This window comes from Ursus maritimus, unplaced genomic scaffold, assembly GCF_017311325.1.
Source record: "Ursus maritimus isolate PB19 unplaced genomic scaffold, ASM1731132v1 scaffold_7, whole genome shotgun sequence".
Classification (NCBI taxonomy): domain Eukaryota; kingdom Metazoa; phylum Chordata; class Mammalia; order Carnivora; family Ursidae; genus Ursus; species Ursus maritimus.
Window position 1 is genome coordinate 68044314 of NW_024426885.1, and position 24919 is coordinate 68069232.

The 24919-nt window shown below is 38.3% G+C and overlaps 1 protein-coding gene and 1 non-coding gene across 2 annotated transcripts in view; one reads left to right on the forward strand and one right to left on the reverse strand.

The window, feature by feature from the left end:
• Positions 1-544: 544 nt before the first annotated feature.
• Positions 545-24919, forward strand: part of TSNAX (translin associated factor X) — a 32934-nt gene continuing 8559 nt past the window's right edge. Inside the window, exons 1-4 of the mRNA XM_040624158.1 lie at positions 545-751; positions 1208-1312; positions 3624-3738; positions 6419-6549. Of these exons, the coding sequence (XP_040480092.1) occupies positions 736-751; positions 1208-1312; positions 3624-3738; positions 6419-6549 (367 nt within the window). The 5' untranslated portion in view covers positions 545-735. The remainder of the gene's footprint in view (positions 752-1207; positions 1313-3623; positions 3739-6418; positions 6550-24919) is intronic.
• TRNAK-CUU lies at positions 6177-6249 on the reverse strand. The gene has a single exon. It is a non-coding gene; the product is annotated as a tRNA-Lys (tRNA).

A 24919-nucleotide genomic window follows, 5' to 3' on the forward strand; every position in this document is an offset into this window, starting at 1 on the left:
GGAGGGGGACAGGAGCTGGGGGAGGAGCATAGAGGGCGGGCTTTACCTTGTGAGAACGCTTCTAACGCCCTACGTTTACTGATTTGCATATTCCCATCACTTTACCTGGTGGCGTCACCGCCAGGAATGGAAAGTTTAAACTCCCAGCTCCGTAGGGTTCGGCCACGATACTGAGAAGACCTTCCCATAGGCGATCGAGGGTTCGCTCCTTCCTCACAGCCTGGTCGGGAGAGCCGGAGGGCCGGCGCCTGCAAGCGAACTACAACCCCCATTATTCCCCGCGAGGAAGGCTGGGTCCACGGGGAGGGAATGCGGGGGTGTTCCAAAGGCGCCTTGAGGGAAAAAAAAAAAAATCACGTACATCTTCCGCCGCTTTTCTACCTTCACACAGGCCTCGCCTCCATCATCTGTTTTATCAACAGAGCGTGCACTGAAACGTGTAGAATCCCTCTGTCTTCAGGCACAGCAGAGGGCAGGCACGACGACGGCGCGCGGGCGCGAGGTCCCCCGGCCGCGCGCGGGGCGGAGCCTGTGGCTGCGGGGCCCGTGCACAGGCCGGAAGTGTGCGAGGGCGGAGGGAGAGGCGTGAGTAGTTGCGGCGCGCGCTTCCGGCCAGTGCGTCGACGTCCGCCGGCTGCAAAGGGGTCTTCGGCAGGCTCTCCGGCCAGCACCTTACGCATTCCGCTGGCTCCAAGGGCCTCAGTCTCCTCTCATCTCGCCGTAGGTCGTGACGACATGAGCAGCAAAGAAGGTGGCGTCTTCAGCGGCCCTGGGCGTTATTTATTCAAAGGGGGAGGATCTCCATCGTTTTTGTCGCATTTTCCACTTCTGTTCACCCTTGAGGGATGCCCTCTCCCCATACAGGCTCGGGGGGCGGTGGCCCCGGTGATTTCCCGGCCACATCGGTCCTCTTTACACCTCTCCTTTTCTTAAATCCTCGAGCTGTGTTTTTAAATCTTAGTTCGGTAATTGCTCCACCTTGTGCCAGATCAGGGAAGCCACTGGTGGAGGCCTGGGTGAGGTGAGCTTAAGGTTTGGGGGGGAAAAGACAGGGCTGCTGTTCTGTCAGTCCGTTGAGAAAGCCTCTAAGGCGAGGGCCCCGTGGGCGCTGATTTGAGAGAAAGGAAGGGGTTAGCCGACCTTACGTTTTGTCAACTCTTGATGGTGGAAGAGTCCTATCCAACTTTTTTCTCCTTCTCTATGTAAGGATCAGGAGGGTTCAGGAAAAGGAAGCATGACAATTTCCCACATAACCAGAGAAGAGAAGGGAAGGATGTTAATTCATCTTCACCTGTGATGTTGGCCTTCAAATGTAAGTTCTCTGTAATGGAAGTTGGCAAAGGGAAGAGAAGGAAAGAGGTTGTAGCAAGGATAATTTAGACATGTTGCGCACGCAAAACAGCCCGTCAGAATTTAAGATGTGCCTGTGTGACTCTTTTACTTTACCTGGAGGTTTGCTGTGGTCCTGGGTCTGCCATTAAAGTCCAGATCACTCAAGTGTTGACTTTTTTTTTTATTACAGTTTTACAAGGTAAACGGTTAATTAACATCAGAAATGCCACATAACTAAAAATTACTGTGTACCCGAATATGTATCAGCTGTATATGTTAGATGTATATATACACATATATATCTAATTAACTTTTAAGCATATATTGGTTTTGTTTCCTCAACTAGACTTTTGAAGACAGGGATTACATTTTTGTTTTGATTGTAACACTGGACAGAGTGGGAACTAATCTATTAGTAAATCATATACATGATACATATATACTATACTTATATAATGTGTGTGTGTGTGTGTGTGTATGTATGTATGTTATTCACAGTCCTCCTTTTAACTTGGTCAAGTTGGTCCTCATTTCAAAACAAAACGTAAAGCAAAATTCCCCTTCCTGTCATTCTGGATCCACCCTCCTATATGTTATGGTTTCTGTTGTTCAGGAACCTGAGAGGGCCTGAGCTGTTGATTCTAACTCACACTTATCTGAAGGCTGGATTGGGGCTGGACAATCCACAGCAATTGACAAGTTAGGCCCTCACATGGAACCCCTCATGGTGCTTCTCGTTGTCCTAATGTTATGGCATTTAGCTTCCCCAGTCAGAGCAAGGAGGAAACCACCATCTCCTTATGTCCTGATTTCAGACATAATACACTGTCACTTTTGCTACTTTCTGTTTGTTAAAAATGAGGCAGTTTAAAAACTGCTTCATGTTTAAAGGGAAGGGAATTAGATTCCACCTTTTGAAGGGAGTCTCAAGTAATTTCTGGGCATATTTTAAAAACACCACGGCACCTACAGTGATTTTCAGAGGTATAAGACTAATTGTAATTGAGTAGAGAGTGTATTGATACAACTGTATACGCAGTGGAAAAACTGCAGTGGGCCAAGTATTCCCCATCCTTATACTCTGACACACCCTATACACAGCTGCTTGTTTCCAAGCATATGTTGCTTTGTTTGTTTCTGCCTGGTTTTTCACACATAGTTCTTTAGGCTTGCAGTTGCTTCTCATTTGCTGTCCCCATTGTCCATCTGGTGAACTCTGGTTTTCTTCATGATCTAGCTCACGTATCTTCTTCCTTGGAAGCCTTTTTGGTTTTTCTCTCAAGCAAATTTATTGACAGACGTTGCATTTATTCGTTATCCATTCATCCATTTAGTAATGAAATATTTATTGAGCATCTACTGTGTTCTGGCATGTATTAGTAGTAAACAAAAATGTGGTTCCAGCTTTCCTGAACCTTTACATGTATTTATTACGTATTTTATTTATTCGTTTACATCTTAGTCTTTCACTGGACTGAGCTCTTTGAGGATAGGAACTGTCTTACATAACTTTGTATTCATAGTATTTATTCACAGTGGTCATTAATATTTATAATAAATAAGGAAAGCTTTTGATTGTCTTGAAATGTTAGGCAAAATCCCAGCTTAATTATTATCTCAATAATATAAGAGCAGATGTTTTTGGTCCCTGTCAACCTGTTAATTTGGTTAATAGTTTATTGAAGTTCTGGGTTTTTTTAATTCATGCAAGATACATCTCTGTACTCCCTGTAGGATAGGCAATTTTCTAGGTCTTTGGCATGACAGTGCTTCTGAAATAAAGTGGTGATAAATTAAGAGTTAAGTGGTTTATGGTATTTCAGTGTCTGGGCCTTAGAAATTCAGAAAGTTGATGTCCTTAAAAGTTATAAACTTTTAATTTAAAAAATCCAGGTTTTTGTCGGGGAAGATAATATTGCATGTGGTAGGGTGATTTAAAAAAGTGTTATGTAACTTAGGTGAGTAATTTTTTAAGTCTCCTGTGATAATTCTGTGGTAACAATCTCATGTTTACTAGATGAGGTGTTTTTTGTTTTTGTTTTTGTTTTACAATATGTACATCTTATTGTGAGGCTGTGAGTGGTAAAACCCAGTTAAAGCATACCTGTGTTTAAAGAAAGAATATTTTGGTTACTAGCGGTCTTTGATTTCCCGGTACTTGAAAAATAAATGAGATGATATGGTCTTCATTTTTATAGAGTAAATAATAATTGCTTTATTGTGCATAACAGTGTTGTTTGATAGGCTTGAAGCATAGAATATGCATGCTTATGGTTATAATGTGTTGTTAGCATTTCAGCAGGAACTTGATGCAAGACATGACAAATACGAGAGACTTGTGAAACTTAGTCGGGATATAACTGTTGAAAGTAAAAGGACAATTTTTCTCCTCCACAGGATTACAAGGTGAGTAAATATCTTTAAAATTTGTTACAGTGCATACAGTTTAATGTGTATCGTATATGTATTTCGTAATGCTTTATACCTCATTGGACAGTAACTAGCTGTTAGACTATTCTGTGATTTATTCTATGAACCCTGGGATCAGAAGATGTTAGCAGCAAGTAGATTTTTTTTTTTTTTTTTTAGGAGAGTGAGTGAGCGTGGACTGAGGGGGAGAGGGAGAGGGAGAATCTTTTTTTTTTTTTAATTTATTTTTATTTTTTTTATTATGTTAGTCACCATACAGTGCATCATTAGTTTCTCATGTAGTGTTCCATGATTCATCGTTTGCGTATAACACCCAGTGCTCCATGTAGTACGTGCCCTCCTTAATACCCTTCACTGGGGCTAGCCCATCCCTCCACCCCCCTCCCCTCTAAAACCCTCAGTTTGTTTCCTGGAGTCCATAGTCTCTCTGGGAGAGGGACTTAGAGCTCTTAAGCAAGCTCTGTGCCCACCATGAGCTAATGTGGGGCTCAATCCATAACCCTGAGATCATGACCTGAGCCAAAATTAAGACTCAGACACCCAATGGACTGAGCCACCTAGGCATCCCAGTAGCAAGTAGTTTTTAAGAATAAATATTTTAATCAATATAGGAAGGGAAAGTTCTTATTTTCAGAGCAGCAAGGAATTTTGTGTTAAGATCACTCCGTGATATAGGTGTTGTTTGTGAAAATACTAACTTTATAATGGTTTATTAGAGCCAAGCTTTACTTGGATGATACATGCAAAATTTTAATATTAGATCCGTGTTGAAACCTGCTTTATTTATCTTCCCATTCGTTGTTCAACTCATTGCAATCTGCTTTTCTGCCTCACAATTATTGAAATTGCCCTGTTACCCTCATATTGCTGAATCTAGTACTTATTTTACATTTTTGTAGCATATGATACTATTGACTGCTTAATTCTTCTTTGGAAGTTCCTTTTCCTTCAGCTCTAAGGTATCTTTTCTTTGAAATTTCTTTCTGTAAGATTATTTTTTTTTCTAGGTAGGCTCTGTATATATTCTGGATTCCTTGGTTGCAAATAAAAGAAACCAGCTTATGGGGTACCTGGGTGGCTCAGTTGGTTAAATGTCCAACTCTTGGTTTCGGCTCATGTCATGCTCTCAGGGTCAAGAGATTGTGCCCCATGTTGGGCTCTGCAGTCAGTGTGGAGTCTGCTTGAGATCCTCTCCCTCTCCCTTTGCCCACCCCTCTCCCCTGCTCACATGCATATGTATTCTCTCTCAAATAAATAAACAAATTAAAAAAAAACAACACAGGTTAAACTACCCTAACCAGAGAGGGAAATGAATTATAAAGATTCAGGAATATCTTATGAATGCAGCTCTCTGTCTTCCGTCTTTGCTTCGTTGTTTGCTTCCTATTTCATTTAATTGGCTTTCTTTGCTTCTCTGTTTTACGTGAGGTTAGAAATTCCCACCCGGTAACTAACTCCCAGAGACTCTTGTTAAAAATTACAAATGCCTCTAGAAGAATTTACAGTGTATATCTTATAAAGTGTTTAAGGAAGTCCAGATATAATTTATCATCTTTTTATTATTAAAAATATTACTGGGGCCTGGGTGTCTCAGTCACTTAAGCAGCTGCCTTCTCCTTAGGTCATGATCTCAGGGTCCTGGGATAGAGCCCTGCTTCAGGCTGCCTGTTCANCAGGGAGCCTGCTTCTCGCTCTCCCTCTGACCCTGCCCTTGCTTGTGCACTCTCTTTCTCTCTTTCTCTCTCATGCTCTCTCTCTCTTTCATATGAATAAATAAAATCTTTAAAAAATGTATTACTGACGTATTCTAGTCACTCATTTACAACTTTTTTCATTTACAACTTTTAAGATAATTTGCTAATAATTTAATTTTTGTTCTGTCTTATTTATTTTATTCTATTAAGTGGAAGTGAATTTGCCATAGATTTATTGGAATGTGGCACTGTTAACTTTGTTTTATCTTACCTGACTCTAAAATTAGTTTTTGTTTTTTTAATGAGTTCTCAGCTTACTTTATGGTAAGATTTTAAGTTACTCTTGAACTTGAGCTTGTATTATGGAAAGAAGCAACACTGTTTCGATTAATTATGAACACTTTTTCAATACAAATTGCAATTTTAAAAGAATTGACGTCAATATTCAGCAGTTTAAAGAAATAATAGAACTGTGACAGGGGATCTTAATATTTTAGAAAAAGCCATGTTATTGTGTAAAGTCATCTTGTAAGTATTTCTCCACCAAAAATAATACATTGTTATAGTAAACTTAGAAAGTAGTAATCTTTAGGAAAATAATAAATTGTATAAAAATAAAGATACTGAATGAAAGAAGTCAGCCACAATACCCAAAGACAGCTGCTGTCAGTGAGCAGATTTCATATTTTATACACATATTTTTTATATATATATGCTCTGTGCCCAATGTGGGGCTTGAACTCATGACCCTGAGATCAAGAGTCTCATGCTCTACCAACTGAGCCAGCCAGGCACCCCTGATTTTACATATTTTTAATGAAATATTTTTGTGGTTTTGCGTTAGAAGCATCCAGATATAATATTTATTTAGCCCTGTGTTCATTGATATTTAGATTATTTCAGCTTTTCACTAACAAAGCATCTGGCTGATACTCTAAAAGTTCCCAATATCTTCATTATAGTGCTCCTGATATGGAAGAGATACTGACTGAATCAGAAATTAAATTGGATGGTGTCAGACAAAAGATATTGCAAGTAGCCCAAGAGCTCTCAGGAGAAGACATGCATCAATTTCATAGAGCTATTACTACAGGTAAGTGTAGGTTCACTTCAGTGGTAACATTAAAAAAAAAACAAAACAATAGTGTGTTATATGGTTTATGTGTGAGTTGCATGAATTTTAATTGACACTTGGTGAAATGTTACTGGCTTTAACAATTGGGACTTCTGAATAATAATATAAAGATAATCCAAAAACATTTAATTGGCTTTATTTTTCCAGTTATGTAGAATAGTCATTGATAGGTTTTAATAAAGTCATTGAAAGAACAGACCTAACAGAATGAACTTTATTCTTAAGTATGTAGGGTGTATTCCCACAGGGCACATCTCATTTCCCACTATGGGAATATCTCACTGGTGGCTCTGAGTTTCAGTTTGAGTAGGCTTATAAAAGAGAATGTGTTACCTAGCCAGGTGGACCCAACATCTCATAGTGTGACTCAATACTGGAATTTTAGGATAGTACTGGGTTTTATATAAACACAAATCACTATATATGTACAAATCAGTCACATAAATATTTAAAGTGCTTGGTTCTTTTCCCTTCATCCTTCTCTCTCTCTTTTTTTTTTTTTTTTTTAATTTATTTGAAGAGATAGAGACAGCCAGCGAGAGAGGGAACACAAGCAGGGGGAGTGGGAGAGGAAGAAGCAGGCTCATAGTGGAGGAGCCTGATGTGGGGCTCGATCCCATAACGCCGGCATCACGCCCTGAGCCGAAGGCAGACGCTCAACGACTGCGCCACCCAGGCGCCCCCCCCCATCCTTTTCTTAACGTGAATTCATTGACAGGAGAAATACTATATAATTCAAAAAGATAAAGTCAAAGGTTGATTCATATTTATAGAAGTATATGGAAGTTCTCTGTTTCTATCAAATAGGTGATTCCACTGAACTCAGGGCATTTCATCATGAGAAATGAATTTATGTGGTACCTGCTCAGTGTGTCCAGTTTTAGTGTGAACATTTATAATTTCAACTTGTTTTTCAGAAACATCAAGCTGTAGTATGTTCAAATGTCTTTTGTTGTTGTTGCTCAGTAGTTATATATATATAGTTGACCCTTGAACAATGGTTAGGATTGGGGTGCCGACTCCTCACACAGCCAAAAATCTACATAAAACTTTTGATTCCCCCAAAACTTAACTACCAATAGCCTCCGATTGATTGGAAATGGTACTGATATAATGAACAGTCCGTTAACACATATTTTGTATATTATGTGTATTTACTGCATTCTTCAAGGTAAGAGAAAAGAAAGTGTTACTGAGATAATTATAAGGAAGAGAAAATACATTTATAGTACTATACTATATTTATTGAAAAAAATCAACATATACATGGACGGTTGCAATTCAAACCTGTGTTGTTCAAGGGTCACCTATTAGTGTGTGTGTGTATATATTTTTTTTAGTGAGGTATAACTGATATATCATGTTATATTAGTTCTAGGTGTACATTGTATATATTGTGAAATGATCACCATAAGAGGTCTAGTTAACATCCATCACTATACATAGTTACAGAATTATTTTTTCTTATGATGAACTTTTAAGATGTGTTATTATTTTTATCAACTGTAGTTGCCATGCTGTGCATTACATCCCTCTTTTGCCCACGTCCTACCTCTGGCAACCACCTGAAATGTCTTTTAATATCAGTAAAAGAAAGTACCTGCTTACATCAGTTAAAGCTGGAGTGTGTTACTAGAAACTGAAGTGGTAACTCAAATAGTTGTATGAAGAGTCATTCTAGTACTTTCCCAAAGGAGATCCATTCCCATAATCATTTATTATTTACTATCAGAGATTTATTTGTTTTTTTAAGTAAGAGTACACATAATAAACAAGATTTAATGAACTCAGTTTGTGCTGTCACGTGGGAGACCTTGAATATGACAGGTTTGGCAGGTTTGGGAGAGAAGGTCTAATTACTGGTGAGAGGAAGGATGAAAGGAAGCCTGTTGAGGAAAACATGAGAATATCTTCATGATCTTGTAGTAGAAGAGATTTTTTTGAAGTGACACAAGCATTAACTGGTAAAGGAAAAATGGATCAATTGGATTTCATTAAAATGAAGACATTTATCAGAACACGTCATTACAGTGAAAGGCAAGCTGAAGTCTGAGAGAAGACACATAACTTGGATAAAGGACTCACATAGAGAATATATGAAGAATTCCTACAAATCAACAAGAAGGCAGGCGATTTTAAAAATTGGACATGGGTGCCTGGCTGGCTCAGTGGGTAGAGCTTGTGATTCTTGATCTCTGGATCCTGAGTTCAAGCCCCATGTTAGGTGTAGAGATTACTTTAGAAAAAAATGGACAAAAACTTCCAACGAGGCCTCAAAATGAATATTGATATGGCTGATAAGCATATGAAGAGGTGCTGAGCATTATTCACTAGAGTCATGCAAAAGTAAAGCCAAATGAGATACCATTTACTCACCTGCAAGATTAAATTATAAAGACTGACAGTACCACTTTAAAAAACTTGGGCATTATCTAGCTAAAAATATGTATCTACTGCATGATCCCTTCTGGGTATGTACCCAATAGAAGTGAGGCTCATGTCACCAAAAGACATATGCAGGAAAGCTGGTAACAGCTGTAGTGATAATATCCTAAAACTGAAAAATGACCCAAGATCTCCATCAACAGGAGGAAGGATAAATAAATTATGGTATATTTGTATAGTGTAATAACTACATAGCAAAAAAAAAATGATAAACATGCATACCAGCGAATATGAATCTCACATACGTTCTGTTGGGTAAAATAAGCAGACACAAAGGAGTATCTACTGTGTAATTCCATTTAAGTGAGGTTCAAAAAGAGGCAAAATTAATCTAAGGAGTTAAAAGGCAGGATAGTGGTTACCTGGGAGTGGAAGCTGGGGCAGGGGTTATTGATTAGAGGCATGAGGGAACCTTCTGGAGTGATAGAAATGTTTTGTATTTTTAACTGGGTGGTGTTACATAGTATACACATATGTAAAAATGCCCTGAGTTACACATTGAAGATTTATACACTTTAAATTATAACTCTTTTTTTTTTACATAGCCGCTATTGACAAATTCTTAGTTCCTTTTTCCAGAGCAGTACTTTGTATCAGGAGATCATATCAATAATGTCTTTATGGTGTAGGAGTGCCTGGCTGGCATAGTCAGAAGAGCATGTGACTCTTGATCTTGGGGTTGTGAGTTCGAGCCCCATGTTGGGTGTAGAGATTACTTAAAAGTTAAAAAAAAAATCTCTTCATGGCAGTCTTGTGAAAATATATGCCATGTTTAGTGAAAACAGCTATGCCTTTCCTATTGATGATATTCTTTGTCAGAATCCTTTTGGTGAGGTTTCTCTTGGTACTTGATATTTCTAGTTGTTATTAGGTAGGGAAGATAATCTCGTTGTTGTTTTTTAAGATTTTATTTATTTATTTGACAGAGGGAGCACAAGCAGGGGGAGCAGCAGGCAGAGGGAGAGGGAGAAGCAGGCTGTTCGCTGAGCGGGGAGGCCCATGCACGGGGCTTGACCCCAGGACCCCGGGATCATGACCTGAGCCGAAGGCAGATGCTTAACTGAATGAGCCACCCAGGCACCCCATGGGGCAGATAATGTTTGTGGCAATGTTTGCCTTGTTCTATTTGATCTCCTAAAATTTTTATCTGCCTCTTCCTAGTGGAAGTGGATTGGGGAGGAGGTAAGCTTGTACATCCAGCACATTTCCCTTTGTCAGTTCTCAGGGTTGATTGGAATCCAAAAGTGGCATTTCCAGGCTGCAGGTATGTTATAGATCTTTTCACGGATATAGATCAGGAACAGTGGTATTGGGGCACCTGGCTAGGCTTGGTCGGAAAAGCATGCAACTCTATTCTCAGGCTTCTAAGTTTGAGCTCCATGTTGGGAGTAGAGATTACTTAAAAAAAAAAAAAATCAATAAACAGGAGCACTGGTGTTTACATTTGTTGATATGTGAGTATTATACTGCCGTGAGGAGCCCCAGTGACGCGTTGCTATTGTTTTCTCCCTGTGAGCTGGAGTAGCAGCTTGAACCATACTAGAGACAGATCCATGGCCGACTTATATTTCAGTCAGAGTGGTCCTGCTGTGTGTAAATAGGTATGCATGTATAATCCAAAGGGCTACTGGGTGGTGGAGTTGGTGGTGGGGAGCAAGTTGGATCTCTCGGTTTGTGGAAAGTCCCTGATCTGAAGAAGCAGTGCGGTCTGTCTTACTGCCTCAAAGTGAACAGATCGCATTCTACGGCTTCTAAGTATCCTGTTAACTTGGATAACTAAAGGCAAGAGTTTGAAATTTCCATAAGCTTGATCGTTTTTCTGTCACATCATGCGATAAGCTTATCTTGTAAAAATTCATGGCAATATAATACATATAAAAAAGCTGGCTGCAGTAGTCTTCACTTTTGACTTCAGTCCATGCTTAAAACTTTTGTACTTCTGTCAAAACTGGAATATTTTCCTCACAATGTTGGTGCTTCGTCATATGATGTGTTTAGATTAAACTTTCCGATTCCATACTAGTTCAAGGGTGAGCCCTACTGATCCTGAAAACTTAAAGTTCTGGCGGGGCAGGGTAGATTTGCTTTATTTCACCCAGTAATCTGTTTTGTATGTTCTTCATCAATGAGTAAAGCGTAAGGAAAGACTTTAAACAAGAGCAAGGACCATATGGATAATAACATGAAAAGAAACCTAGAAAGTTGCACTTGGCTTTTAGAAGAAAACAGAAATGAAGAAAAAAGACAAAAGGGACATTTCATTGAGTCAAAAGAATGTTTTTTATGTCAGGAAGGAGGCACTTCCTTCCTGAAGAGTTTAGATAGGGCATTAATAAATCTTTAGATTTTTCCCTCTTCAGTGTATCATTGAGGATTATTTGAAGCACCAATTTCATTTTAGGCCTTTATTTTTTGTGTTTTTCGAAGATTGCCTACTCCTGGGTTAAATATTTAAGGATTCCTTGCATCTCACTTTTCTGTAGTTAAGTCCTTAAAATAAAATGAGATTCTTTAAGCTGAAGCAATAAAGTTGTTTTTTTCTTAAAGTTAAGGAATAAAGCAGTTAATAAAGAGGTATCCGGGACTTAAAATTTTGCTGACAGGTATTTTATTTGAAATAAAATAAGGTTACTTATAATTAGAGTAGCACTAACAATATGATGTTTATGAATAGCTTGCTGCTTGTAATTGTTAAATGCTTGTTTTGGTGTTACTCCAAATAGTTGTTCTTTTGGCTTGAAGATAAAACAATTCTGGCATTGAACTAAAGGAGTTCTGTGCTTTTCCTCATTAAGAATAGTGCTAATGGCACGCAGAGCATTTCCCTAAGGGATACTTGTGTGAGCTCAAATGTTGAGTATCCTCCTAATAATTGAACAACAACAAAAAGTTAGGTCTGTTTTCTACACATTTCTTATCAGAGTAGATTACAGATTGTCCCAAGGGATGGTTAAACAAATGAACGAATAATTAGTTGCTTGAAATAAGTCACTTAAAAAAATGTTGGGTTGTCATGTTTTTGTTTTGTGTTTTTCTCTTGTTGAAAAATTAACAGTTGGGGGAAAATGTTCTCTATCTCAGAGAAAAAAAATTTTTTTTGTTTAGTTTGTATCACTCTGATAATGATAAAAATTGTCATTTAATTTTGAGACATTTTGGTGCACATAACTAAGTTCAGACCCTAACTAATATTTTAATTCTTCTATTCAGGAAAGTGAATGATGGGTTAAGTGGATGTTTTGGGCCAGTTAGAGGTTGTTGTTGTTGTTGTTGTTGTTTTTTTTAGCTGCTGTTCTTTATGACCTTTGCAATATCCCTAAATTATAGATATTATTCTTACTGCTAAATAAGTGGGAAAAAGTTACATAGGAGTTAAGGAACTTGCCCAAGATAAGCTAGTAAGTGGTACCATTGGTTTCTTACCATATGGATTTAATTTATCTATTGATTTTAGAACCTAACTCCTAGTAAAGGCTTAATCTTGCTTTAAGTCCCCTTCCCCCCAATATTAGGGTTTTCCTTACAAACCCAGTACAGATTGTAGCTCTTATGTTGCTCTTTTTTGTCCATAGCACTTAAAACCTTCTGACGTACTATGTGGTTTCTTTATATATTATATTGTCTCTCTTTCATGTATTAGGATGTGGACTCTACAAGTCTCTACAGATTTTGTTGTTCACTGCTGTATCCCAGACACTTAACAGGTGTTTGATAAATGTTGACAGAATGAAGAACAAAACTGTTTTAAAAAGGCTTTTCTTTTTTTTGTTCAACTAAATCCTTTATCTGATGATTTGCTTTTGCAAATTTTTATTTGACTTTTTGTGTTCCTTCCCCACAAAAAACATGTTTCCAGTGGCTGTTACTTACATATGATGGTAGAAATAGGATAGTATTAATAAGGAAATTCTAAACTTCATTATGTCAGTACAGAGAAATTTGATTCAGGTTCAGCCTATTAGCAAAATTCGGAAGGCTCACTGAGAAAATGAATTAGGATACGAAGATTCATAAGCCCTTTGGAATGACAGTGAGAAGAATTTAGTAAGGGAAAGATATAGCTGAAAATTGAATTTATCTGTTTATGCGTGAGATTCAGTATGCCAGAGATGTTAGTTAAGAGAAAGCTAAGAACTGAAACAGATGAATAAACCATGATATTTTGGTGGCTTAACGAAACAGGAATTGTTTCTTTCTCACTTTAAAGTCCAGGCTTTGTGATGGTAGTTTGCATGTGCTCTGCCAGCTTAGTCATTCAGGGACCCAAGATCGTGGGGCTCTGGTATTATCAATACATGGTTCCTAAGATGAACTAAGGCATCAAAATAAAGCCAGTGGGTGGTGGGAAAAAAGAGTGCAGGGTGATTCCTGAGGTTTTTATGGGCCAGCCCTGCAAAAGATAGATCACGTCTGCCCACATTTTATTGGCCAGTCACATGGCCACATCTAACTTCAAGGGAGAATGAGAAATGTGGTCTCTTTCTGTGCCGAGGGTAATGAAATATGTTTGGTGAATAGTCAGTTTTTCTCTGCCCAGTTTTACAATTTGATGTCCATTTGGTTTAGTGGAAAATCCAGGTACATGCATGATGATGGATTTAAAATTTTTTTCTAAATGTATTTTAATTTTGTTTGAAAACATTGATTTACCTGATTTGAGAATAATTTTGTAACAAAAGAATGGTTAGAGGATGCCTACTCCTGCCACCTTATTTTCTAAATGAGCTTAGTGATCGTATTGGAATTGAAATCTGATTTGTTTTATCTGCTCTGATACATTTTCTGCTAGACCACCTCTTCTCTGATACTTAGTGTTTAGTGCTTTCTCCTGTAATTTTTTCCAAAGCCAAAGGCTTTTACTTGACTATTTCAGATCCTGGTTAAAGACACTTGTACTTCCTTTAATTTTAGCTATACATGTAAATAAAATAGGTACAGTTTAAATTTGCATTTAAATGTGAGATGGTTCAGTAGACATTCTTCCTGACTACTTTAATCCCAATTTAGGGGCGCCTGGGTGGCTCAGTCAGTTAAGCGTCTGCTTTCGGCTCAGGTCATGGTCCCAGGGTCCTGGGATCGAGCCCCATGTTGGGCTCTCTGCTCGGCGGGGAGCCTGCTTCTCCCTTTCCTTCTGCCTTCTGCTCTGCTTGCTTGTGCTCTCTCTCTGTCAAATGCGTGAATAAAATCTTTTAAAACAAAATCGCAATTTAATAAGTGTATATATTGTAGTGTAAACCCCTGTGGTGAATAGTATGACCATGAGAAAATCTCTATAGGCATTTTCTGGGTTACAAAAACTCCATTTGTAAAGATTCGTTGAGATAAATGCCTGGTTCGTACAACTCAGACTGTCCAAGTATGAGGTCTTTTAGCCTAGTTTCTCTTTTCATCTTTGAACATTCCTATTGCTTTTCTGAAATCCTGTTTAAGAAAGCTACTTTTTGGAGCTGAGGTCTGTCAGTTGATAAGGATGGAGTTAAGTAGGGACCATGGAAGAGACAGCTTTTTAATTTTGTATGAATGCACCAAGTCAAAGAGCTTCTTATTCCATGACAAACTATTTTAATTTAGCATGCCTTAATAGGATAAACAATAGTGTTCCATTAATATAATTTGCCATTACTTGGAATTATAGTGCATGTTGGTCTAGGGTAACATTTCAAAAGAATGGCTTCTTTTAACGTGAGTTTAATACATTGCAAAGAAAACAGTAACAGAAAAACTGCTGATGTCTTTAAAGAAGTTAGAAAATGTTGTCAAACAAAAATTAATCACCTTCATTTCTTTTTAAAGACAAATGATGGAAAGATTTTTTTTTTTTTTTAAGATTTTATTTATTTATTTGACAGATATAGAGACAGCCAGCGAGAGAGGGAACACAAGCAGGGGGAGTGGGAGAGGAAGAAACAGGCTCATAGCGGAGGAGCCTGATGTGGGACTCGATCCCATAACGCCGGGATCACACCCTGAGCCGAAGGCAGACGCTTTAACCGCTGTGCCACCCAGGCGCCCCGAAAGATATTTTTCTAAAGATAGTGCTCTTCATTCTTATTTTAATTATTCTCACTTCAGTTTAATTCAGCAGTTTCAGAGGGCCCTTGTCCAGACACTGATACATTATTCCATATAAATCTTGCAGTGTAGGTACATGTCTATTCTTCACAAATAGGAAATTGAAGTGCAGTAAAGTTAACAAATCACCTTAGTTCACACAGCTAATGAGACTGAGTTAGCTTTTGAACCTCATTTCCAGTCTGTGCCTTTCTTCTATGCCATTCTCATATTTTATTTGGAGGAAGGCTAGAGGCAGGGAGGTGAATAAGGAGACTCTGGTGGTCAGTCTAGGTGCGAAATGAATGGAGCCTCCAGATTGGTGTTAGCAATGGGGATGGAAAGGAAAGAGCATACTTTTAGGATATGTTTTTTTTAAATGTGCAAGAGAAAGGAAATAGTCTCAGGACAACCTTTAGGCTTCTGGTTGTCTAGCTGGTTGAATGGGGATGTTATTTAAGAGAAGAAAACCGGAAGATGGAATGGGTTTTGGAAGATTAATTGAAACTTATGGGGCATCCAAGTAGCTGCCTAATAGGCATTTGGTTATATGGGTCTAGAGAACTTATAATACAATAGAGGACTGATCTTCAGTTACAGCCATAGAGTCATCAGCTTATCAGCTGTTGTTGGGTTTATGGACATGAATAAAATTGTCCAAGGAGATGATAGGGTGAGAAGAAAGTCAAAGACTGGGTTCTGTGGAACTTTAACTAAAGGGAATAGAACATTTGATGGAATAGGATCCCAGAAGAACCAGGAGAGGGTGGGATCCAGAGCTTAGGTGGATTGGCAAGCCTTCTAGGAGAGGAAAGCCACCTCTTTGGAGATGGAAAGTTAAGCATGGGTATAGAGATAAGCAGTGGAGGAAATTTTTGCTCAGTATCTCTCTTTTTCTGTTGTGTGCTAAGAGAGAAAGGATGGGATGTGGGGCAGTGGTTTGGAATTGATGGGAGACTGGAAATACAAGAAGGAATGTGAGGGGAATGGGGGTGAGAACTTAACCAGGGACATTTATTGTGATTGTTAATCATTTTTGAAAGTTTACCTGATTGATAAATTTGATCTTTTCTATATAGCAATAGGAGTGAATGAGGTAGAAAATTAGATTAATTTGTGGTTAGGGTTTTTCTAATTAGTTGCAGCAGGATGACAGTGGGAGAAGTAGGACAAGATACTCAGCTCAATAAACGACTATCGCCTTTTTGGTTGTTTAAAAGAATACTTCTGTGTCTGTTGGTAAGTAGTATATTATTAACTGTGATGAGTAGCAAAGTCAGTAAATAATACGAATTTCAGCATATCTGGTTTATCTCATAAGCCAAACAGACACCGTGATTCCAAGATACTGTAGTAGTTTGTTGGGCTGCCATAGTAAAGTACCACAGACTGGGTGGCTTAAACAGTAGACATTTATTTTTCCACATTTCTGGAGCCTTAAAGTCCAATATCAAGGTGTTGGCAGGGTTGGTTTTTTTTCTGAGGCCTCCCTCTGGTATAAAGAATGCCCCGTTCTCTCTGTGTCCTCACATGGTCTCTCCTCTGTGCACTGGCATCCCTGGTGTTTTTCTCTGTATGCTAATCTCCTCTTCTTAGAAGGACATCAGTCAGGTTGAATTAATGATCTGAGTCACTAGGGTTGGGGTTTCAACATAGAAATTTGGGAGAGGCATATAGTTTAGCCCATGACCTACTTTCTGGTTTTGTGCAGTGCAGCTAGGGGCAAGCTGCAAAATTAGTAATGTTATTTTGGGGTGGGGAGACGGGGGAGTTGCTTTAAGTCCAGGGTACAGTTGGGGGGAATTTGTGTTGTGCAGCTGAGTTGTGGCCCCCTTCCGTAAACCTCCAAAGAAATACCCTGTCTAAGGAGACAAGCAGATAGCACTTGGGAAGTCTGTCAGGAACCAAGGATATAGATAGGTGTTTCATGCAAAGCATATTTCCTCAGGTTGCTGTAATAGTCTTTGAGCTACCTCAAAGCTCAGGGGAGCTTTGCTTTAGTTGAGACATACCCCTGATGGTGAGGGGAGCAGCTCTGCACATAGGGGAGAGGTCTGGGGGAATGAATCTGTCCTGGGTCTTATCGAATAACCAAAGGACAGCACATCTCTCCCACCCAGTAAGTGACATCCAACCTTTCTTTTTTTCTTCTCCTCCCTTTACCTATATCTCAGTGGTTAGGGTGAGGATGATGAGAGAGGAACAGAGATGTAGTGGAGGTGAGTAGTGGAGAGAGTAGAGGTAGAGGCAGGCCTGTGAATCCCTATACAGGCAGGATCCCCAGTTACTGAATGACTATCATTTTAATGGAGGAAGTCAGGGGAAGAGTTTGATGATGTTGCCAATATCAAATCGTGCCTCAGTGGCTTCATTTAGCTAGAGAAAGACAAATTAAACAAAAGACTTTTCCACCAGCATCTAAAAATCAAGAAATGATTTGATAAGTAACTTACGCTTATATCTTACACCACTTGGTAAGCAGTTCTATAATAAACATAGTTTAATGTAGTAAGACAATAAAAGAATGTATTTGGAATTTGCAGTTCATATTGATTTATATAATCATTTATGTTCCTGTTAAAATATTTTGAATATCACTGCAAGGGACGAGGGAGTCGAAAATGCTGACAGGAGATGTTTAAGGGATTACTGTAGTGATTGAGATAGGAAGAGAATGTGATCCTTTGGTACTAGCAGAGTCATCTTGGAGGGATTTAGAAGATCCCCAGATTACTTTTAACTTTTCTACTCATTCAGGTTTGCTTTGTAAACATAAAATTTAGTCACTAAGGTGAAGTAGAAAGAGAGCCTTTGCTGTCAGACAGACCTGGGTTTATGTGTTTGCTCTGCTACTCCTTAGATCTGTAACCTTGGAGCACAGTATACAACCTGTTTGAATTTCAGCTTTCTCACCTGTTAGTGGGAACAGGAATTGCTGCCTGATTGGTTGTTTTGAAGATGAAATGAAGTATGTTTGTGGAAGGCATTTCTTATTTTGTTTGGCATATAACCGTTAACAGATGTTTATTCTCTTCCCTTCTAGAATTTAGTAGAATTAATCTGTAATAGTGTGCTACATTTTAAAATTTATTTTCATTTTGGGTTAAGAACTCCATAATACTGGGGCGCCTGGGTGGCTCAGTCGTTAAGCGTCTGCCTTCGGCTCAGGTCATGATCTTGTGGTCCTGGGATCGAGCCCCACTGTAGGCTCCTTGCTCAGCGGGGAGCCTGCTTCTCCCTCTCCTTCTGCCTGCTGCTCCTTCTGCTTGTGCTCTCTGTGTCAAATAAATAAAGAAAATCTTTAAAAAAAAAAAAAGAACTCCTATATACTTTCTCAGCATATACTCTTCAGTGTTAAAGTAAAAGCCATGCTCAAATAGACAATATCCAAATTAGACAAAATCCAAATTAGTGAAATTGTATTTTACTATTGGTAGTATAACTTCATGTACTTTATAAGACTAAGGCTTATGATGTATTTTCAGTGCATAATTTGTGTATTTGCGGGTAGATATTTTTAGCAGAGTGGCATGTGACTCAAACCTGGATCTGACTTTAACATTTCAGTGATCTAATAAAGCTAACTTCTGAAAAAATTCATGTGGTATTCCTAAAAATAGTTACAAATGCAGTTTTAAAAATTGACAATTTATACACCATAAAATTAACCCACTTAATTTGCATAATTCAGTGGTTTTTACTGTAACCACAAGTTGTACAGCTGTTAACCACTGTCTACTTCCAGAATATTTTGATCATTCCAAAAGGACACCCCCTACCCATTTGCAGTCACTGCCCATCTTCCTTCCCCCACATCAATACACCCAAGCCTAGGGAACCACTAATTGACTTTCTGTCTCCATGGATTTGTCTTTTCTGGATATTTCATATAAATAGAATCATACCATATGTGGTTTTGTGTCTGGCTTTTGTCACTTAGCATAATGTTTTCAAGGCTTTCATATATGTCGTAGCACGTATCAGAACTTTATTCTTGGGATGCCTGGGTGGCTCAGTCGGCGAAGCGTCTGCCTTTGGTTTAGGGTCCAAAGGATCGAGTCCCGCATCGGGCTCCTTGCTCAGCCGGGGAGCCTGCTTCTCCTTTGCCTGCCGCTCCCCCGTTCATGCATGTGCGCTCTCTCTCTCTGACAAATAAATCAATCTTTTTTTTTTTTAAAGAGAAGTTTATTCTTTTTTAATGGTAAATAATATTCCATCGTACATATATACCACATTTTGTTTATCCATCCATCAGTTGATGGACATTTGGGTTGTTTGTACTCTTTGGTTATTGTGAACAGTACTGCATTTGTCTGCAAGTCTTTGTGTGACCCTTTCCTTTCAGTTTCCTGGGTATATACCTAGGAGTGGAATTGCTGGGTCATATGGCAAGCAATTTTTTAAAAAACTGAAAGCCTGGAAAGAGAGTTGAGATGCAAAATTTGAATTTAGAATGAAACCTCTGTCTTGTCTGTTTACCTTTATATATGGTTTTTGATGAAGATTTGGACTGGATGTGTATTGCTTAAATATTATAAGAATAAGTAAAAATAATCAGAAGTCTTTAATTGGGTTTCCTTGTATATGTTCTAATAGGGGAACAAGGAGAAAAATAACAAATTACATAAAAGCAACCTACAGACTTTTCTCTTACTGGCAGCTGATTCTGTAAATAATTCTAATTGGATTTCATCCAAGGTAAAAGCAGAAGGGGAAGACATTGTTTGATGGAATATGGCAGTAGGTTGAAATTTTTCACCTTGGGGATTATTCACTGAAAATAGCGGATGTCCTTTTCATCAAGTTGAAACATAACTTGTTTAAACATCCTTTTACCTAGATGTGACCAAAAGTGCTTTTCAGTGTTTTGGGCCAGATGTCCTTGAACTTTCTGTGCGGTATATCATGAAACCTAATTACCATGGAGCAAAAATGGCCACCTCATCTCTGAAGTATCTTTGATCAAACACGTTCTAAGGACAACTTAAATAATGACTTTAGATATACTTGAAAATGCAATGTTTGACAGCTATCCATATTAATATAGATTGAAACCACAGATGAATTTTGAGGGCTGTTGTTCTGTACCCTCTTTATCCTCCCATAAAAAATAAATCCGATAACTTTAAGATCTCTAATTCTGAACTTCATCAGTTTGAACTTCAATCTTGTAAGAATATTTCTTTCTTAATGGACTTGAATCCAAAGTACTATAAATTAAATAAAATTAGATTATTCTGAACATTTGAATACCAGATTTTAAAAATATTTTTGTCAAAGCACTTACAGTTTCATAAAACTAGTGAGGAGGAACAGGGAGAAATTATTTTAAAGAATTTACTAAACATTTGAGCCTCTTCTCCAGGTACCTTTGGGAGTGGGGAAAGGAGAAAGTTGTAAAGGCGTCATTCTTTCCTTCAAAACTCTGTGGTGCAAAAAATAGGTGTTCATAACTCAGAGCTAACTGAAACATTTAGCTGAATTACAAGTGTTATGTAGTGGGTATGAAGAAAGAAGTGCTGCCTTGACTAGTCATATCAGAACATTTAAACTTTTCACAGGTAGAAAAAGATTTGAGGGAAGGCAGCCTAGGCACAGGATAGCATGGAGTCATGAAAGTTTATGGTATGAGAGACTAGAGAATAAAGTTGAACAAAGCATGGAGAATAGCTGAACTGGGGATTTAGTGGGAGAAAAATTGATAAACAGTGGTTGTGTTTTATATGGAATTGAACGTAAAGAAGCAGGTAAGGTGGGAAGGACATGAACTTTTGAATTAGATTTTTTTTTTTTACTTTGTGACATGGGGGAATTTCTTTATTTTTTAACTTCTGTGAGCCTTAGTTCATCTATAAAGGAAGGATAGTAATACAGTCTTGTAAGGTTATAATGAACATGAAAAAGATGGATGTAAAGTACCAGATACATTATCTTACATCCAATTGACACTTGGGACTTAGAAAACTGCTACTCATATTTTATTTATATTTTTAAAAAGTCTTGTTGGAGGCTTCTGGTATACACGCAAAAATAATTAAAAGCAGGGACTTGAGCAGATATTTGTATACTCATGTTCATAGCAGCATTATTTGCAAGGTGGAAGTGACCTAAGTGTCCATCGATGGATGAATGGATAAACAAAATGTCATATGACCATACCATGGAATACTCTAGAGCCTTAAAAAGGAAGAAGATTCTGACACAGTCCACAACATGGCTAAACCCTGAGGGCATTATGCTAACTGGGTCATAAAAGGATAAATACTGCGAGATTCCCCTTCTGTGAGGTATGTAGAGCAGTCAAATCCAGAGAGAAAATAGAATGCTGGTTGTTAGGGGCTTGGGAGAGGGGATTGAGAGGTTGTTTAATGGTTATAGAGTTTCAGTTTTGTAACTACACAGTTCTGGAACTAGATGGTGGTGATGGTTGTACAGTAGTATGACTGAATGCCACGGAACTATGCACTTAAAAATATCCACTTAAAATGGTAAGTTTTATGTTTTTACCCGTTTGGTGAATTTAATACTATTTCATATGCATTTATTTGTAAGAATGCAAACATTTTAGCAACAGCGTACTACTAATTTCTGTGTCATTCAGCAGTGCTTTGTTCCAGAAGCAAATGACGTTCCTATTTAGTTCCCATATCGTTTAGTTTCACTAAACAGATTTTTTTTTTTTGACATTTCAGTAGGAAGAATAGTTCCTACCATTCTGGTTTTGAAAATTACCATAGAGATCATTGTGTCTAGTACTTCTGTTTTACAGTTGAGGGGCAGGTGTGGAAGTTGGTTGTACTTAGTTGATTTTATTAACTACAAATCGTTTTAAGAATGTATTCACTGGAACCATTTTCCATGCTTTGGATTGGCTTAACTGGATAAAACTATTGGACAACTAATGAATTCAGCCAGATATTTTTTTTCCATTCACAGAAGGATATTGTTTTACCATATGTTCTCCTGTAGATAGCTTCTTGGTTAAATAAAGTTCATTAAGAATAAGGAATAGTTTTTATAATACTGGTTTGCTGTATTCACTGTTTGTCCCCCTCCCCCATAGTTGAACTCTGGATCTTAAAATTATTTCTGATTATGCAAGGCATTTCAGCTGTATGGTCCCTGTTCTGAATTTAGCTCCATTTCTACCCTTGCATGTCCCAACAGTCCTTAAAGACACTTAAACAAAGGGACATCTACTCTGGGTTGCTATCCTTATGCATCATGAAGTAGGTCCTGGAATTTGAGTCTTGAACAGGTTCAAGTTCTTAGACAGGATTTGCCCATGCCAGTGTCTATAAGCAAAATAATGCAATATAGCAATATTTGTTCCCAGTAGAATGATTTAAAGCACTTTGCTTAGAGAGCTAAGGTGGTTAGAATCCTTTTGATGTTTTAAGTAGCAAGTTTTCCCCATTTCCCATTGTTTTTTTAAAATTTATAATTAATATATATTATATATATTTTAATTCTCATTTTGTGTTTTTTTGCAAAATGGGCATTTTTCTCTTGATTGAATGTTCTCATAAAACATAATTTAAAATAAAATAACTAAATAGTTTTTCAAAAATGGATCTACCTCATTTAATCATGTTTTTGTGCCTGTTTGTTCAAGACATATTAGGCACTAGGGATATAACTATGAGCAAGGTAGTCATGGTATTGCCTTCCTAGCAAAGGGTAGTGCTAGACATTAGATAAGGAATTTTACATTATTTAAATACAACTTTGATTAGTGCTATAAAGGAAAGGCACATGGTACTAGGAGACCATATAATAGGGATTTGGCTTAGAACGGGGTGGTGTTGGGCAGTTTCTTCAGAAGATGACATTTCATGGAACTTGAAAGGATTAGTAAGAGCTTATTAGGAGAAGGAGTGAGGAGAGCATGGCATGATGCTGAGGGAACAGCGTATAAAATCCCTTGAAGCAAGAGAGGGAACAGTATAGGTGAGGAACTGAAAATGGTAGGACACAGAAGGTGAAGGAGAGATGACCGAAGTTTTGTGTTATATACACATTTATGTTACGTGCATTCAGCTAAAGCATTCTGCCTTACCAGGTATGCTGTTCTACCATTTCACAGTCAAGATTCTCCGGAGAAGCAGGAGAGAGAGAGCGAGTGAGGGATTGATTTATATATTTTAAAGAATTGGCTCTTGTGATTGTGTGGGCTAGCAAATATGAAATTTCCAGAATAGACTGACAGACTGGAATTTCAGTAAGGAGTTGATATTGCAGTCTTGAATTTGAAATCTGCAGGCTGGAAATATAGGCAAGGTTTCTCTGTTGTAGTTGTGGGGCAGAATTGCTGCTTCTTTGGGAAACCTTATTCTTTGTTATTAAGGCTTTCAGCTGACTGGATGAACAACCTCTCCTCACCCCCATTATGGAGGGTAATCTGCTTTACGCAGAGTATTACTGATTTAAATATTAATCACATCTAAAAAATATTTTCACAGCCACATCTGGACTGATGTTTGACCAAACAAGTGATCACCATAGCGAGCCAAATTGACATATAAGATTAACCATTATGCACAGTGTTGCCATAGGAGGATAAAGAGTAGGCTGGTTCAGTTTAAGTGATAACCTCACTTCTCATATCTTCTACCTTGAATTGCACATTGGAATTCATTCCTTGACCCTCAAATCAGCTTGAGATTATAGGTGTATACATGTGATTATCCTCCGTCTTCAAGCTTATATTGGCTTATATCCATTAATCAGAGATAATGATTGCTTGGCAATGTCGTTGAGCCTTATTTTGAATTTCCATCTTCAACTGATACATGATACAGTCACAGTTCTTATGCTGTCTCCCATCCCTGTCAATTAATGCATGTAGAACAAGAACCTTGCCACTTGTGTTTGATTCTAACGTTTAAGGTACTGCTTGCTATTTTTGCTTAACATGGCCCTGAAATGTAAGCCAACTGTAGGAATTTGGGGACAGGTTATACCTAGAAATATTGAAGTAGTGATTTATACTAACTGTAGGAAAATTCATATTATAGAATACGTACAGGTCTTGTACTTTTGTCGATTGTTAAGGATTTTAAGAACAATTCTGACATTATACAAATATGGGTTTGTGTACCCATCTTTGAAATTCAACCTTTTGTGAGTTATAACTTGGCCTATAGCATGAGTTGAGGCTGATGTAGGTGGGGGGGGTGAAATTAAGCAGTGTCTTATTAAGCCATGTTAATGATTTTGCTCTATATTCTGAGAGCCATGGAAAGCTATTGGGCTTTAAGCAGGGGAGTGATGTGGTGATAGTTCTTTATTAAAAAGACAAACATTCGGTGGTGTGAGAATGGATGAGAGGTCAAAAAATGGATACGGGGAAGGCCTTTGAATTGGCAAAGCAAAGAGGGAGACCGCATTTGGAAGGAAGATTGTGAATTCATTGTTGGACATGTTGATTTTGAGGTCCCTCTGATGGGATTGTCAAATATGTATTTGGATATATGTGACTCTAAGCCAGAGATGTAAAGTTGAGGGATGGCAGGGGTAATTGAAGCCAAGTGTAGGTGAATTTAAGTGAGCCTGGGACTAATAGAGGCAGAGAGTAAGAAGATCTGGCCAGAGAGGTAGAAAAAAGGGAAATCAGGAGATGATGTTATCAAAGGGACCAAATGGAAACTTGTTTAAAGAATTCCTCCTGGGGTGCCTGGGTGGCTCAGTCGGTTAAACGTCTGCCTTTGACTCAGGTCATGATCCCGGGGTCCTAGGATCAGGTCCCCTGTGGGGGACTCCCTGCTCAGTGGGGAGTCTGCTTCCCCCCCTCCCCCGCTCATCCGTGTGTTATCTCTGTCTCTCAAATAAA